This window comes from Ipomoea triloba, chromosome 2, assembly GCF_003576645.1.
Source record: "Ipomoea triloba cultivar NCNSP0323 chromosome 2, ASM357664v1".
NCBI lineage: Eukaryota > Viridiplantae > Streptophyta > Magnoliopsida > Solanales > Convolvulaceae > Ipomoea > Ipomoea triloba.
The window spans coordinates 25,411,833-25,424,879 of record NC_044917.1 but is presented as its reverse complement, the minus strand read 5'-3'; the positions used below and the strand labels follow the sequence as shown (position 1 = coordinate 25,424,879).

General features: G+C 32.6%; 1 protein-coding gene across 1 annotated transcript; it reads left to right on the top strand.

The window, feature by feature from the left end:
- Positions 1-5,244: 5,244 nt before the first annotated feature.
- Positions 5,245-12,507, top strand: LOC116009994 (receptor-like protein 14). The gene is made up of 5 exons (XM_031249232.1): positions 5,245-5,644; positions 5,752-5,910; positions 5,990-6,064; positions 10,017-10,163; positions 10,260-12,507. Exons 1-5 carry the CDS (start codon positions 5,266-5,268, stop codon positions 12,410-12,412), a joined length of 2,913 nt encoding a protein of 970 aa, XP_031105092.1. The 5' UTR covers positions 5,245-5,265; the 3' UTR covers positions 12,413-12,507.
- The last annotated feature ends 540 nt before the right edge of the window (positions 12,508-13,047 follow it).

Genomic DNA, 13,047 nt, shown 5'->3' with positions numbered 1-13,047 from the left:
CCTAATAACTTCCCTTATAATGTTATATTTTGAAAATTTTTAGATTAAAAACAAATTGAATTGAATGGGATTACAGAATATATCATGAATATAACTAAGGATGAATTTATTACATTAGGTCAAGAGCATGCACCAATTATTGCTATTCAACAATCTAGAATTTGAATGTTTATTGTGTTCAATTTTATTCTAAAAACTATCATGGACTTCTTTAATTATGATTTTTAAATGTTATTTTATCATTTTATGAATGTTATCAATTGAATATTTTTATAGTTTTTTTGAATATTTTATCAACCCGTTTACAAATCGTGTTATGTTAAGAATTTGAACTTGTTAACCTTAACGTGTTGTGCTTGTGTTTAGCTTTATCGTGTCAACCTGTTAATGAACTAGTATACACGAATTGCTAGGTCTAATTTTTAGTGAGGTTTATCTTTCATGCATGGTTTGCGAGCTATTACACATGAGCGGTTTACTCAATGCGGTTTAAGTAGAGGTTAGGGATTTTCATTGTCACCCAAAAAAACAAAAGGTGCTTCACCAATAAGGATGTCAATATAGCCCCTAGCCCGTTCAATTTTGAGCTAGCTAACTCTATCAAGCTATTAGGATTATTGATCATTCTTTTTGTCGGATTCAAAATTTTTGGCCCTAACTTTAAAACCTCGGGCTATCGTGATTATCAGACGGGCTCAACTAAAACTCTTTTCATTTTCAAATTAATATTCTAAACTTTCAATTTTAATAAACTAGCACACTTTCATAAATATAAACTAAACATCATTTAATCAATTTAAACCTCCATTTTAAAATTCCAAATAAAAATAATTAATATACTTACAGTATAATTTAATATTGAATTTATTACCAAAACGGTCCTTCGATTATTGCGAAATTACCAATTTGGTCCTCGACAATTTTTCGTGCTCAATTAAGTCCCTCGACTTTGAAAAATTTAACCAATTTGGTCCTTTGTTTATTTTGCCGTTAAACATCCGTTAAATAGGGACGAAATTGGTAATTTTTCTATAGTCAAGCGACCATTTCAGTGAAAAATTAATTACCAATTTGGTCCCGATTTAACGGATGTTTAACAGAAAAATAAACGGAGGACCAAATTGGTTAAACTTTCAAAGTTGAGGGACTTAATTGGACACGAAAAATTATCGAGGACCAAATTGATAATTTTGCAATAGTCGAGAGACCATTTTGGTAATAAACTCTTTAATATTTGTAGTAAGTTTTTATTTTTCATTATTTATTTTCATAAAAATTTTTATTTTGTAATAAATTTATTAATATATTATTAAATTTTTATTTAAAAACTTTTTTTTTTTAACTAAATATGAGCTTATGTATAAACTCCATGTATATTTTGAACTACATCACTTCTGCAACAAGAATATCCTTAAGTGTCTTGGGCTCGCAAGCTAGCCCGTTTGGGCTCTCAAGAAGCAGTAAGAGGCAGCAAACGTGGTACAGGCTGATGACTCATATTATAATGAAGGCGATGTTCTAGCAGTTACTAGTGACAAGATAAAACATTGTTTGGAGTTGTGGGTGTTTCTAGATGCTAATGGGCATGTAAGGGGTGTTGTAGCGATGGGCATCATGGGTGTTGGGTGGGGTGTTGTAGCGATGGGCATGCACCGGGGGAATGCTAGATAGTACATGGTGTATGTGGCTGGGCAGTTGAGATAAAAATGGTTGTTCTGACCCATGTGTATATGTGAGATAAGTCTTTTCTCCTAAAGAGCATATCGGCCAAGGTGGAGATTGTGAGATAAGTCTTTTATCCTAAAGGGCATATTGGCCAAGGTGGAGATTTGTTGAGTTTGTCTCATATGAGGAATATAAGTTTGTCTCATATAAGAAATATGAGTAGAGCGGATTGGGTCGGGCTCATTATACAGGGATAGATTGATGCCTATAAGTACATTGGTTGTATCTCTAGTTGTGGTATCACTTTTGAAAGAGTGCATGTAACTTTTTTTTTTTGGCAAAAGGGTCAAATAGGCCCATGTACTATCATTGATTGTTCATCTAGCACCATGAACTAAAATATGGTTCATCTAGGTCATTATACTCCTAATTATTTTTCATCTAGCATTTTTAGCCTATTTCTAACAAGTAACCCATCTAATTTGATGACATGGAAAAATAAAATTAGAAAAAATGATGACATGTTATTTATATGGATGTTTTGGATGATTTCTACCATATTTCATTAATGAAAAAATAATAATTTCTTGCAATGAAATAGGGTAGAAATCAAAATTGTTATATAAAGTTTTAACTACATGAGTGTATGTATAGCGGGATATTCATTATCGTTTGCCAATGAGATTTCATGGAAATTGATATATGAAAATTAAATTATTTTTATAATAACTTAAGATATATTGTATTGGGCGAATTTTATTTTATTTTAAAAATAAATTAATATTTTTGGATTTTTGGATAGTTGAATAACTTAAGATATTGTATTTTTGGATGATTTCTTGGAAAGAAATAGGGCAGAAATCAAAGTTGCTATAAGTTTCAACTATAGTGTATTGTGTATGTATAGCGGAGTGTATTGTATATGTATAGTGGGGTATTCAGTGTCGTTCGACAATGAGATTCCATGAAAATTGATATATAAAAATTAAATTATTTTTAAAAAAATAATAAAATTTACCCAATATAATATCTTAAGTTATTATATTTAATTTTAATATATCGATTTTCATGTAATTTCATTGGCGAACAACTTTGAATATCCCACTATACATCCACAATCGTGCAGTACACTGTAATTAAAACATTGAGTTAATTACCGATTTGGTCCCTCGACTTTTGGAATTTCACCACTTTGGTCCTCGACAATTTTTCTTGCCTAATTAAGTCCTCAACTTTGAAAAAACTAACCAATTTGGTCCTCCGTTTATTTTGGTGTTAAATAACCGTTAAATTAGGACCAAATTGGTAATTTTGCTATAGTTAAATTAGGACCCTTGACTATAGTAAAAATTACCAATTTGGTCCCGATTTAACGGATATCAAATGGTAAAATAAACGGAGGACCAAATTGGTTAAATTTTTTCAAAGTCGATGACTTAATTGGGCAAGAAAAATTGTCGAGGACCAAAGTGGTGAAATCCCAATAGTCGAGGGACCAAATCGGTAATTAACTCTTAAAACATTATATAACAACTTTGACTTCTACCCTATTTCATTGCAAGAAATCATTTTCTTCATTAATGAAATAGGATAAAATCATCCAAAACATTCATATAAATAACATGTCATCATTTATTATTATTTTATTTTTCCATGTCAACAAATTAGATGGGTTACTTGTTAGAAATGGGCTAAAAATGCTAGATGAAAAATAATTAGGAGTATAATGACTTAGATGGACCATATTTTAGTTCATGGTGCTGGATGAACAATCAGTGTTAGTACATGGGTCTATTTGACCCTTTTGCTTTTTTTTTTAGATTAAATATTATCTTGTGTTGATAACTTATTATTGTGTTGAAAGTATTGGGTTGATATAAAGTATTGTATTAATAGTATTGTTTTGAAAGTGTGTTTATAATTAATTAGTATTGAATTGATAGAATTGTGTTGATATATAGTGTGCTGACAGTATTGTGTTGATAGTTAGTATTGTGTATGTTAATATATAGTATTGTGTTGATATGCAATTTGTGTTCTGTACAGGATGTTAAAAAAAAAATTCTAAAATGTCAAATCAAATTGTAAATTTTACAAGAAAGAAGATGGTACATTGGAAAAAAAAAAAACTACATGAATGGATACTCTTTTTTCTTTTTATTCTCTTCAATATACATACAATACAATTTTATATTTATATAAAATGAGGCCAAGGCATCTCGTACAGTCGGTGCGAATTGCACAATTAAGTATACATAAATGTATCACACAGTGTTCGGAAACGCATCACAGTAAAATGCACCAATGCACCACAAAGCGCACCACACGCCAAAAAAATGCACCACTTCTAATGGTAAATTTCCAAACACTTTATGGTGCGACATTTATATTTTATGCGTATCTAATGGTGCATGACGGCACGGATGCACGAGAACTTGACGATATATATATAGAAATCTGTTCAAACGTGGTCGCGCCTTCCGGTGCGGTCGGTGCGGTTTGCACCACTCAATATTAGAAAATGCACCACTCAATGTTAGAAAATGCACCACAATGAATATACACAAAAACACCAAAAAAACACACCACACACCCAAAATAATGCATCACATAACTCCCCTGCCCCTAATGGTGCATTTGCTAACACTGTGTGGTGTATATTTGTATACCTAGTGGTGTGTTTTTTGGTGATGTGTACTTAATGATGCATATTTGTGTGGTACATTTTCTAACATTGAGTGGTGTATATTTGTGTACATAGTGGTGCGGCCGCACTGACAGCACGTTAAGGGGCGGTCACACCTGATTATGACCACATATATATATATATATATATATATATATATATATATATATATATATATATATATTTATTTATTTATTTATTTATTTATTTATATTGTTAAAGAAAACTACAGCATGAAAAAGAGACAGAAGTTTTACTAAGGGTGTGTTTGGTTCATGGATTTACACATTAGGAATGTAAATCAAAATCATAGTTAGTATTTGGTTGACAACTTTTTAAAATATAACTATAGGTTTTGATTACCCCTTCAATTAAAATTTTAATTCCCTAATTAAAAAGGGTATCATTGCATCATAATATTGGTAATCTAATTTTTAAGTTTGAATTAGTATTTTTATATTTTTGTTTTTGATTATTTTTGTTCATATTGATTCTTTAGATGTCATTATATTAGGATCAGTTGTCTTATTTTTTGTTTTTGCATTTTTAAAACATTTATTCTAATTATAGGGTCATACACAACCAAAGATCGTAATCATTCCAATTCCACCCTACTACCAAACATGCAAAATACTTACACCAAACCATTACCATTACCAAGTATTTGATTACCAATTGGGATTCCCATGTGCATTATTCAAGTCAAGCAGGCTGCTGAGTTTTCAATCAGCATCATTTAGGTAAGAAAATTAAATACAACAATGAATTCGTCAAATGTTTATCCCAAAGAATATAACTATGGTGTTCTCTTTGGCCATATCTTATACTATATATTAGCAGCCTGTTGGGTGTAAGCTTAGCTTGTATCACATTACTGAAAATACATATAGTGCTCGATCAAATATAATATTCCAATGAGGAGCCTACTAATTGTGTGTGTTTTTTGGTGTTTGTTAATTGCTTTACAATGGGGTGGTCATGAATGTTGTGTGAAAGAGGAAAAGATGGCTTTGCTTTACATCAAAACATTTTTCATTAAAGTTAACAATGATACAACAGGTTATACTCTGCCGGCATGGCTTGACGATGGAAATGATACCAATTGTTGCACTTGGGAGCGGGTAAGTTGCAATCCCACCACAGGTCGAGTAACAGAGCTCACACTAGACAATCTTGTTTACCTCGGCGGCCAAAAACAACCTAGTCTCGATGTGTCCCTGTTTGGTCCTTTTGAGGAACTGGTAAACTTACAGTTATCTCGAAATCATTTTAATAGTTGCCTTCCTAACCAGGGTAAGCTCGATCACCGTACCGGCCTTCATCTCTGATCTGTGATTTCCTTTTCCATAAATATTTCAGATCCACCCAAGTACGTTATATATATAAAATTTTTTCAACAGATTTTGAGGAACTGAACCATTTGGAGAGGTTGGAGGCTTTGAACCTTGCAGAAAATGGGTTTGGAAGAAACAACATCTTGAGGTCTTTTGGTGCTCTTACGACACTCAGATCGTTGAATCTTAGCTTCAATAATATATCTAGCAATGTTTTTTTGCGAGGTATGCATATTCAAGGAACACTACCTGTCTACCTAGCTATGTAAATCTCTTACGACACTTTAATTTACGCATTGAACAGAGTTATCTAATTTGACAAATTTGGAAACGTTGGATCTTAAGAGCAACCAACTCAATGGCTTCCTCAAAGCACAAGGTATGCTTATTCAACAAGATCGAATACACCACAAAGCTTTAATTTATGCATCATTAAACGGATACTAATTTACAAGAATATCTCAATTGGAGACATGATTAGCAAGAGTTTACATTTTCTTTTTCACCACACAGTTTTAATAGATCTTGAAAGCCTATTAAGTCAATTATGTGCCCAAGAGAGGAATGAGAAACCATAGCAATAGTCTATTTGTCCAGATCTAATGAATTAAATTTGAAATACTTTTTTTCTCTAAAAAAACACCCTGACTTTTTCAGTAAATAATTCAAACTTTAATATGAGGGTAAATTGTATTAAAAGTGCAAGTAACAGCTTAATAGGGTGCACCTAAGTGCGAATAAAATATATTTCAAGTGTAACAATATATTATACACCAAGCAACAATATTACGTTCACATAAGGTTATCATTAGATGCACAAATGTAAAAAGGAAATTACTTTCACTATTAAGTGAAAATAGCTAAACTTTTAAGTGATTTTACTTGCACACTTGCACCAATTACTTTCACTTTTGACACATGTTAGCACAAAAGTTCAAGTTATTTACAAAAATGTTACCGCATTTTTTTAAAATTACATATGATCCGTTAGATTTGGATAGATGGACGGTTGTGATTAATTTCCATTCCTCTCCTTACAGTGCCCTGTGTGTGTATGTAGGTAGGGAGGGTTCAAGTCCAATCAAAACATATAGACACATCAACATGTACTCTCTATCTTGAGAAATCAAAGGCAATAATTCCTAAACTTGCAAGTTTGCAATAATTTTAAAATCAACCGCACTTTTTAAAATTTGTAATAATTATAAAATGTAATACTTAAATCCTCAACCATAGATGAATCTTGTTAGACACCTAAGATCCGTCTTTTTACATGAGGATTCTTTTCTCATTTGATCCTGCCCTTATAGGGGAGGGTTCAAGTGAGAACACCTCTTTCTGTAAAAGGTGCAGACACATCTACACCCTCCATCTTGAGAAATTAAAGGTTATTAGGATCTCATTACTACTAAACTTTCATGTTTGCAATAATTATAAAATGAATCCACTCTTAAAAGTTTTTAATAATTTTAAAATTGACCCCTTATTTTATATTACTAAAAATCTTCAACCATTAATTAACGCTAATGAACGACTGAGATCAATTCTCACTTTTTATAAGAGGATTCTGTTCTTATTTTATCTTGCCCCTATATACATAAAGGAGGGTTCAAGTGAAAACATCTCTCCCTATAAAAAAAGTGTGGACACATCTATACCCACCATCTTGAGAAATCAAATATTTGGATCTTACCATTACTAAATTTCAAGTTTGCAATAATTATAAAATGAACCATATTCTTAAAAATTTTCAATAATTATAAAATTGACCCCTTATTTGTTTTTACTAAAATTCACCATTGATGAACTCTGATGGATGACCGAGGTGTGGCCGTGCGGTCATGCACCATTAGCTAGTGTTCATAAATGCAATATGGTGTGATGCATACCTAATGGTGCAATCCGCACGGCTGCACGGGAAGCCATGTCCGCATTTGAACCAATGTGTGTGTGTGTGTTTATTTATTTGTTTGTTTATTTATTTATAATAAAAATATAGGCAAGCTAGTCCATCTCTGCAAATTTTACTATGGACCGCGATCAACAATGGATTGTGGTCCATGCATCAAAACAATGTCCTTTGATTAATGAAAACAAACAGCTGAAACAGTTTCGTTCCGCTCTGTTAACTCTGTGTGTATAACATATTCAGTTTCCTTTTATATACACTGCAGTTCGCTTTCAACACAACTACAGTTTCTTTTCAATATAACTATAGTTTCATTCGACATTATATACTCAAATATGTGAAACTGTTATTCAGTTTCCTTTCAACATAACTACAGTTTCTGTTATAATACACTGCAGTTTCCTTTCAACATAAACTACATTATCATTTTGATATAACTACAATTTCATTGGACAATATACACTCAAATATGTGAAACTGTCATCCAGTTTCATTTTATATACACTACAGTTTCATTTTGATATAACTACAGTTTCATTTGATAGTATAAAAACAAATGTGAGACAATATCTTTTGAGATGAACTATAGTTTCATTTAGGAAGCTCCGTTAAGAAGTGACGGCAGTCGTTTCTTTACTTAATGAAATGGCGGCGTTTTGGACCATGGTCCACAATGCAATGTGGATCATGGTCTACCATATAATGACTGAGTCCAGCTCCTTTTGGCCAGCGGGCCAAACGAGGCGGGCCTCTAGAATTGAAACCCAACCCTACCTATATCGCAAATTTTACTATGGACCGCAGTCCACAATCCATTGTCGACCGCGCATCAAAACGACCGTTTTGATTAATGAAAACAAATGGTTGAAACGGCTCCGTTTCGCGCAACTGCAGTTCCCTTTCAACACAACTGCAGTTACTTCAACAAAACTGCAGTTCCTTTTCAACATAGCTGCAACTCCTTTTCTATATAACTGCAATTTCATTCGATATTATACACTCAAATATGTGAAATTGTTATTCAGTTTACGTTTAACACAACAACAGTTTCTTTTATAATATACTGCAGTTTCATTTCAATACAACTACAATATCATTTCGATATAACTGCAGTTCCCTTTCAACACAACTACAATTCTCTTTCAACACAACTACAACTTCCTTTCAACACATGCAACTGCAGTTCTTTCTGGATATAATTGCAGTTTTATTCGACATTATGCACTCAAATATGTAAAATTGTTATTCAGTTTCCTTTCAACACAACTACAATATCATTGCGATATAACTATAGTTTCTTTGGACAATATACACCCAAAAATATGAAACTGTTATTCAGTATCAGTTTATATACACTACAGTTACATTTCAACACAACTACAGTTACATTTCAACACAACTACAGTTACATTTCAATATAACTACAGTTTCATTCGATAATATAAAAACAAATGTGAGGCAGTATCTTTTGAGATGAACTGTAGTATCAGTTACAGAGCTCCGTTACGACTTACGACAACTGTTTCTCTTACTTACTGAAACGACGTCGTTTTGTGACCATGGTCCACAATGCATTGTGGACCATGGTCCACCGTATAATATCTATATAGGGTTAGGGAGATTGACTCGGCAAGTAGAGACCATTTTTACAGCTCTAGCTTGAAGGAAAAGTTTTTCTGTTATTACAAAGATAGCAGTGAGAAAATTTAAAAGTATATGCTTTGGAGATGTTTTTTAACTATTTATATTTGAGGGATAAAAATACTATAAATGTCTTAATACGAAAGAATTTATAAAAATTTATGCCTTTTATATACCAATTGAGTTTTAGATATTTTTAAAACCCTTTAGTTTGGTATTAGAGCAAGTAAAAACTATAATAAATCCTTTATAAAAGTTTGCAGTTTGCTCAGATACCAAACTTATGGTAATAATGAGTGTATGATGTTTGTGGATAACAATTTATTATAAAAGTAGGAATCAAATACTATCCAACTTATAAATATTTTTTTAAAATATTAAACTGGATTTAACTTCAAATTTTAAAGTCTTGATCCAATACACCCGTGAGTACTTTAAAATGATTATGTTTTTGAATCTCAATGTCCCTCAACAAAAGCAATTTTTGCGTGTTATTTGACTCATTCAAAAATAATTGGCCATATTTAATTATCACTAGATAACCAAAAATGTTTTTCTACATGCCAATAAACTCTACTATACACATCTAAAGAATATTAATTTCTTATTTCAAAAGAAAAAAAAAAAAGAATATCAATTTCTGGATCCCAAGAAATAATCAACTGAGTGGTGCAGTCTCAATACTAGTTGAAGGTAGGATTATCTAATGTTAGCAAAGTAACATCTATGTTCAGGGGTAACTTTTGTCCCTTTTTTTTTTTTTTTTTTCCTCTTTTGCTAGATTTTACTTCACTCAAGAATTTAAAAGTTTTAGACTTGAGCGCCAACTATTTTGAGGGGAGCATTCCTCCAGCTATTGGGAACTTGTCTGCTCTAGTTGCCTTATCATTGGCACAAAATCATCTCAATGGAACTCTTCCCAATCAAGGTAAATCAAATATAAGGATTCTATGTTTTTCAACCTATTTCTTTACAAGCATTAGGCTTCAAGAATCTTAATTATGCAACTGAATTCAATTTGCAGAATTTTGTAAACTAAAAAATCTTGACGAGTTGGATCTCAGTCTTAATCACTTAGAAGGAGTGTTTCCACCTTGCTTCCGCAACTTGACTTCCCTTAGACTCTTAGACCTTTCTACAAACCTATTTGAGGGAGAGATTTCATTTATTTTCCCTAGCCTCACATCCCTAGAAAATGTTAGACTTAGCAATAATAATTTTGAAGGAAAATTTTCATTAAGCTTCTTAGCCAATCACTCGAAGGCCAAGGTAGTTGAAATACTCAATGCGGGTAACTTAGAGGTGGAAACTGAAGATTCAAATTGGACCCCCGAGTTTCAATTAGAAGTTTTGGTATTATCAGACTCTAACCTTAACCAGCGGAGTCATAAGATTCCAACATTTCTGGCGTATCAAAGCATGCTGAAACTACTTGATCTCTCCCACAACAACCTGCAAGGGGACTACCCTAATTGGGTAATTAAGAACAACTCAGACCTCCAAATTTTGAGCCTAAGAAACAACTCTCTCGAGGGGAACTTTGATCTTCAGCTACATCATAATACAAGTATCTTGCGATTTGATGCATCTCACAATCTGCTTTTTGGAAAGCTTCAAGAAAATGAGGGAAGGATGCTTTGGCAGATAAATTACCTAAATTTGTCATACAACTTATTTGAAGGATATGTTCCATCCTCCTTTTGCAACATGAGTGATTTGATATTCCTAGATTTGTCTAGCAATCACTTCAATGGGGAAATTGCTAAGGAAATGGTTTCAGGATGCCTTAGAAATTTGGATACACTGATACTATCTTCTAATAGCTTTCATGGGCAGATATTCTCATCCAATTTTAACATGACCAAATTGAGTGCCTTGCGCTTGGAGGACAACAAATTTTCAGGACCTATCTCAAATGCAATGAGCAGAAGTTATGGATTGGAATTTTTAGATGCAAGCAACAATCAATTTTCAGGTGATCTAAAGAGCTGGATAAGTAACATGACAGATCTGCATGTCCTCATCATTCGAAACAACTCTTTCAATGGTCAATTCCCATGTGAAATTCCTATTCATGCCCTTCTTGATGTCTCTCATAACTTTCTTTCAGGACCATTGCCCTCTTGCCCAATTCAACCTTCTCATGTACTTATGCAATCAAACAAATTCAGTGGTTCAATACATGAAGTTCTATTAAACTCCTCATCAAATCTGTTGACATTGGATATTAGAGAGAACGAATTATCTGGAAATCTTCCATCTGTTGTTGGTGCAAAGAACTTGAGGGTTCTTCTATTGGGTAGCAATCAGTTGAGTGGTCCATTTCCAAACCAGTTGTGTAGGTTACAAAAGCTGAACTTGATTGATCTTTCAAGTAACCATTTATCTGGCCAAATACCTCGATGCATTAGCAATATTACATTTGGAAAATCGAGTGACTATGAATATTTTTACGGAGGTTTTTCATTCACTAAACATTGTAGCTTATTTTCCACTACCTATGGGAACTTCTTGATTAAAGATTACTACCTAGACACAGTGGATGGTACTGTCATTGAAGAAGTGACAATTGACTTTGTTACCAAGAAAATCTCCTACTCCTACAAAGGTGGCATCCTCAACTTAATGTCGGGATTGGATCTGTCATGCAACAACTTTACAGGTAAAATCCCATATGAACTTGGAAATCTCAGCTGGATTCATGTATTGAATTTGTCCCATAACCAAATCAAAGGTTCTATTCCCAAAACGTTCTCAAGGTTGAGACAAATTGAGAGTTTAGATCTTTCTTACAACAATCTAACTGGAAAGGTTCCACCAGAATTGAAGGATCTTAACTTTCTAGCTGTTTTCTCTGTTGCGCACAACAACTTATCAGGTAGAATTCCTAAAATGAAAGGACAATTTGAAACCTTTGACCAGAGCAGCTATGAAGGGAATCCATATCTTTGCGGTGCACCACTACCTAATAACTGCAGCCAGATAAGTGAGTTACCAAAAACCTCACAATTAACAACTGAAACAAAATGGTATGAAATGGATATGTTGGTTTTCTGGGTAGCTTTTATCGTAGCTTATATCATTTTCTTCTTAGGAGTGGTTATTTCCCTGTATGTTAACTCTTCTTGGCTTAGAAGATTGTTAGAGTTTCTGGATTATTGTTATTATGCACGCTAGATATGTTTTGTATGTAATATTTATGCATTTAAGTTCTTTAGTTCTGAACTTCAATACAGGGCATCATTAATAAGAATTCATGTTGTTTCCAGCTTTTTCACTAGTACATAAACTACAGTTCATAATTTATGAGACAAAATATTGTATTTATCTTTTTACTAGTTAACATGCATTTTCTTCAATCAGAATTGCTCATATTAAAGAGTCCGAGGTGATTAGAACTATTGAAGATAAAGACCTTAGTAAAGGATTCATGTATTGATACAAGTCTCACTGCACATATCTAAATACATCATCTACTATAATAAAGCTAAACCATTTTGGAAAACAAAAGAGGATGGCTAAGAATGTAGTCGTTTAAGGTTGACTATCAATTTATTAGCATTGAAATTATGTTCAATATAATATCCACTTTAAGGTATACTTGCTATTTACAAGACGAGAAAAAATTTTAACGTGACAAACAACAAAATCACAGATCAAATGGAAGTTACTTTCAACAGTTTTCCAGCATAGTAACAAATAAAAATAAAAACTTATATCATGGATTAATGTGGAAAATGAAATGACAACTCACCTTTTAGGATTGCAAAGAGAGAAGGCCTACTGTAAGAAGTAAAGTAGGTTTGAATGTT